Source organism: Macrobrachium rosenbergii, chromosome 47 (genome assembly GCF_040412425.1).
Source record: "Macrobrachium rosenbergii isolate ZJJX-2024 chromosome 47, ASM4041242v1, whole genome shotgun sequence".
NCBI classification, from domain to species: Eukaryota; Metazoa; Arthropoda; class Malacostraca; order Decapoda; family Palaemonidae; genus Macrobrachium; species Macrobrachium rosenbergii.
Genome location: NC_089787.1, coordinates 21,227,138 through 21,233,123, shown reverse-complemented (window position 1 = coordinate 21,233,123; position 5,986 = coordinate 21,227,138). Strand labels below are relative to the sequence as shown.

General features: G+C 36.8%; 1 protein-coding gene across 1 annotated transcript in view; it reads right to left on the bottom strand.

Moving 5' to 3' along the window:
• Positions 1-2,239, bottom strand: part of LOC136830887 (uncharacterized) — a 6,636-nt gene extending 4,397 nt beyond the window's left edge. Inside the window, exon 1 of the mRNA XM_067090858.1 lies at positions 2,029-2,239. Coding sequence (XP_066946959.1) covers positions 2,029-2,239 — 211 coding nt within the window. The remainder of the gene's footprint in view (positions 1-2,028) is intronic.
• Between the last annotated feature and the right edge of the window lie 3,747 nt (positions 2,240-5,986).

Here is a 5,986-nt window from a genome sequence, read left to right as displayed (position 1 = left end):
GTAAAAGTTTTCATCTTTGGAGGATCATCCGGCAACGGGAAAGGTTCCACGGCCCTAAGGACAGTCCTCTTGATTTTTGGGGAGACTTCGAGACCTGCTTTCGATTTTAATGACCGGGAAATGTCGCAGTGAACTGTCAGTCAATTAGCTTAAACCCTTTTGGGATGAAAACCCTTGTCTTGGAATCTTGGAATTTTGGGATGAAGAACTAAGATTTCTGAACTGTCAGTCAATTAGCTTAAAACCTTCCGGATAAAGCGATCTCGACTAGTGATTTTTACCCTTGTCTTGTAATTCTGGAATCTTGGAATCTTAGGGCTGTCTTAATTATACGTCTGATCTAAGACTTCTGAGCTGTCAGTCAATTAACTTAAAGTTTTTGGAATATGGGAACCCTTGTCTTGGAATCTTATGGCTTTATTAATTGTCCGTCTGATCAAAGATTTCGGAACTGTCAGTCAGTTAGCTTAAACATTTTCGGATAAAGCGATCTCGACCAGTGATTTGCACCCTTGTCTTGGAATCCTGGAATCTTGGAATCTTAGGGCTCCCTTAACTGTACGTCTGATCCAAGATTTCTGAACTGCCAGTGAATTACCTTAAACATTTTTGGGATAAAGCAGTCCCGACTAGTGATTCCTACCCTTGTCTTGGAATCCTGGAATCCTGGAATCTTCGAATCTTAGGGCTGCCTGAATTGTAAATCTGAGATGAGATGTCTCGATCGTCTGGTGGGCGAGGTATAATTGATGAAGGAGTTTGGAATTTATGTTGGAGAATTAGATTCTGCTTATGATGATATGATGATTTACATATAATGAAGAGTATAATAATTATATAATAGCTTCATACATAGAACTCTCCTATATACAATGAACTCTCCTATATACTATGCACTCCTCTCCTCTATATAAAGACACTTCTGTATCCCTCCCCAATCCATCTACCCAGCACTTTCAAAGGCTTCCTCTCTCTCTCTCTCTCTCTCTCTCTCTCTCTCTCTCTCTCTCTCTCTCTCTCTCTCTCTCTCTCTCTCTCTCTCTCTCTCTCTCTCTCTCTCCTTTCAGACTAGAGAGATTTTTGCTGTCAAGAAGTTGGGAAAATATGACTGCTGTAAATCATAATCCTAGACTGGTTAGAAGGGGGAGAGAGAGAGAGAGAGAGAGAGAGAGAGAGAGAGAGAGAGAGAGAGAGAGAGAGAGAGAGAGAATATGTGAGTTTGTGTGTAGGTTGAGAACGAGAGTGAGAGATTGGAAGATTGTGTGTGCCACACACAAATACAGAGAGAGAGAGAGAGAGATTAATTTTGCAAGTGTATGGATGTAAGTGTAAGAGAGGGAGAGCGAAAGAAAAATGTGTATAGCGAATGTAGTAATTACATACATACATACACACACACACACACACACACACACACATATATATATATATACATATATATATATATATATATATATATATATATATATATATATATATATATATATATATATATATTCATTTCTAACTAGTTGGGTGGTTGGATTGCTGCCTTTCTTGACCTGCGAGGCTTTCATGACCTGGGGTCAAATCCTGACGAGGATGGACTATCTATTTACTTCATTCATTGGAAAATGTGTCCAAAAATATTAGGTATTCGAGGGATTAAAGCGTCCTTGACAGAACAGCTGTAATTGACACTAGGAAAGCTGTAACTGACATATTTTTTGAGATGGTATACAAGTTCCACTACCGTATTCTTTGAGTCAGAGCCACAGAACACCTGTACCAAGCCAGCTCAGAGGAACCGAAGGCACTTAAGTAGCAAATGAATGAGAACCTAATAGAAATTGACATCCAATGCCAGCACTCATTGGCCCGAAGAGGCAGGACCAGAAACAAGGTTTTGACCGGTCGATAATCAACCCAGGAGCTCGGTAATTAGAACGAGAAAAAGAAGAAGAAGAAGAAGAGGAGGAGGAAGTGGGAACACAAACGACTCTACTCCTTCTTCCCACGTTGGTCTAAAATTGAAAAGACCCTAAAAACTGGTTGTTGTTGTTGTTGCTTCTTCTTCTTCTTCTTCTTCTTCTTCTTCTTCTTCTTCTTCTTCTTCTTCTTCTTCTTCTGAATACGTTCTCGCTAAATGCTGCCGCCTCTCGCCCTCTCCCCGCTGTTGTTTGTCTTTTGTTTCCCCCAATTTGTACCGGCACGTGGACCAGACCTCGCCAGCGCCATGCAAATGGAGCCGAGAGTTCATATTTGCATATGAATATGCAAGTGTAAACAATCGTGTTCCGATCTCCCAGCCGGTTTTAATCCGTCATCAGCTGACGCTAAGTGTGGCGTAGTCTTGCAGTCGAGAGACTGGTCCCTGAATATAATGACTTGATGTGTTTCAGTTGCAATTACTGTAATTACTGTAATTTTCTACCTACAGAGGAAAAATGCTTGTCTATTTACCTGTCGTTTCTTTTTGAATGTTGCTTTTTATCTCTCTCACTTAGAGAACAAGATACTTGTGTAATTTCCTGTTGTTTCTTTGTGGCTGATACTCTACAAATTTACTCGTGAATGTTATATTTTGTAATTTTCTCAGTTAGAGGAAAAATATTTGTTCGTTTTCCTGTTTTTACTTTTTGAATGATACTCCTGTGGATGATATTCAATACAAATGTCATGTCGAAAGTAAAAGGGACAAAATACGTGCTGATTTTCAGTTGAAGTAACAGCAGTTCGAACACTTGAAAATGTAAAAGCTCCTGTGTCATATCCAAAACAAATATCTCTTTAATCCTTACATTCAGCTGAGAGCGAAACAAACAGTCTTCCCCTCAGTGGCCCTGAGTAAACTGATGAATAAGCAAGCAGCTGTTAATTTAATGACTGAGTAACCTTTCACGTGTACAGATCGGGTCCAATACAAAACCCACGTAATAATGTCCTTGACTTTTTTTCATTTTTTGTAGGGGGTACCAAACAGCCTTTGGGAACCCCACTCGCCCCTACCTAACTCCCTAATCCTCGCCTCCAACCCCCCCTCAATCTTCTATTGTCTTCACAAGGCAAGCAAGAAGAAGAAGCGATTACAGCCGCTCCTTAAGCCAGTCAGAAGACCCCGCCAAGCAACAAAATGATCAGCTGATTCCGTCTGATTGGCTAAACGCCTTGGACAGGTCGCTTTTATAAAATGTCGGTACGGAACGCGGTAATGTTCTCTCTCCTGAAAAGTGAATTGAGATGATATTTTCCACTCTTTTTTTTTTTTTTTTGGATGGGGGTCGGGGTATCAAGAAATTGACGTTTGACTTTTGTGAGATGGAGGATTGTTTACTGGAAATTTCCTTGGAGGTTTAAAATTTGTTATGTTATGTTATGCAGTGCAAATCTGAGTTTTGCACAGATTGCAGTCATGTAGGGAGAGCATTTGCATGTCATAAAATAGACTATATATATATATATATATATATATATATATATATATATATATATATATATATATATATATATATATATATATATATATATATATATATATATATATATATATATATATATATATATATAATTAAAACGAAGAATATATATATATATATATATATATATATATATATATATATATATATATATATATATATATATATATATATTTTTTTGCATCAGTAAAAGCACAAAAACAAGACAAAATGGTGTGCAGAAAAGACACTTTACATAGTGACACTAAATTGCAAATAGAATTCATTGGAAATATTGGTTCTTGCAAGTCCAAGCAAATACTGTTAGATTATGATACAGAATAATCACGGATCCTTATTGCAAAATTGGTGGTAGAACTGAGAGAGAGAGAGAGAGAGAGAGAGAGAGAGAGAGAGAGAGAGAGAGAGAGAGAGAGAGAGAGAGAGAGAGAGAGACCAGGTACGCGTCCAAGTGTAGGTGTAAGTGGCCTGCGCATCCTCCCCACGAAAAACAGGTTAGATTGTGACTTCTCTAAGAGGGATTGGGGGAACAGGTATATCGCTGATTAGATGGTGAGAGAAGGTAGAGAGGGAGGCTGGGAGGTGGGGGAGGGAGGGAGCTGGAGGGAGAGGGAGTTGGGGGGAGGAAGGGGGACCTGCTTGTGTGGGTGGCTAAGCAAGGACACTGCAGTCACCCCTCCCGGTGTTATATAGAGCTACTGAAGCAGGATCTCATTTTGTGCTTTACTGGCCGACAAGGATTATTGAAAGTGTTATATTAATCGTTAAATAATATTTTCTCGGTGTCATTATAGATTGTTCAAAAAGAGATGCCACAAATATTACGAACAGGGAAAGGCATTCTTTTGAACTATTTATTTTAGAGCTCCAAGGTATTAAGGAATGATTGTACTCAATATTTAGCTGTTTATTCAACTTTTTTATATACAAATTGGTACTCAGCTTGTTTTCAATTTTGTTCTCAATATCAAAAACAGATATTTCAGGCTTCCCTTAGATTATATTCGACAATAAAGCTATTTTTTTTTGTAATCTTTTAAAATTAAGAGTTTTTCACTTGGGTCCTTTAGATGTAAACTAGTAATACAGTTATTTTTTATAATTTTTTTTAATAAGAAGAGAAATATTACTAGGGTTCCATGGAAGTGAATTGCCAATACAAAATTTATTTTCTCCATTAAAATATTTCCTGCATTGAAGGTATTTTCAGGTGTCTTATCCAGAGAGGAAATAATATTACATTTGTGCAACTGTACGAATACTTCATTTTTAGTTTTCTGTAAAAGAAAACTATTGTGCTGGCTTTGTCTGTCCGTCCACACTTTTTCTGTCCGCCCTCAGATCTTAAAAACTACTGAGGCTAGAGGGCTGCAAATTGTTATGTTGATCATCCACCCTCCAATCATCAAACATACCAAATTGCAGCCCTCTAGCCTCAGTAGTTTTTATTTTATTTAAGGTTAAAGTTAGCTATAATTGTGCTTCTGGCAACGATATAGGATAGGTCACCACCGGCCCGTGATTAAAGTTTCATAGGCCACGGCTCATGCAGCATTATACCAAGACCACCGGAAGATAGATCTGTTTTCGGCGGCCTCGATTATAACGCTGTAGCGGCTGTGCAGAAAACTCGATTGCGCCGAAGAAACTTCGGCGCATTTTTTACTTGTTATTTGGATATTGCTAAAAATAAAACATAAAATAGACACGAAAACGGTATACATTTATCAGGTAACATCAAATTTTCACGCTGCGCTAAACTGAAGGTCTTGGTATTACATAATCTCTATTCGACTCTTGTTTCAGCTATGACCCGCGTTGAGTTTACAATAAAAACGTGTTCGTTTTGATGCGCTTTGCACTAACAAACTTATTTAGAACCGCACGGTAATCATATTTCAATTTAATAGCTTTAGGCTATTCAATTTAAGTTCCCAGAATGTATGACTGTTGTAAGTGGTCGTGGTCCAGTGGTTAGGTGTCTAGGTTTTACATTTCATATATATATATATATATATATATATATATATATATATATATATATATATATATATATATATATGTGTGTGTGTGTATATATATATATATATATATATATATATATATATATATATATTTTACAAGACCTATTGTTACTGTTATCATAACTATTATTATTACTCTATACTCAAATATGCCGGTAATATAAGAGAGAATCGACAAGGGATGAACTTATCATAATGACGCCATGCGCACTTACTATATATAAATTTAATTATGTATATATATATATATATATATATATATATATATATATATATATATATATATATATATATATATATATATATATATATATATATATATATTGGCCACTGGCGAGAGAAGCTGTCCCCTAAAAGTGGAGGTCAGTATCCGTAGACTTTTATCAACGACCAAAAAAAAATAATAATAATAATAAGCTTACCAACAGCCTTTAACACCTCCTCCTTTATCTAAGCAACGACGGCCCCCACTTATGATGGGACCAGTTTTCATCGTTTACAAAAGAG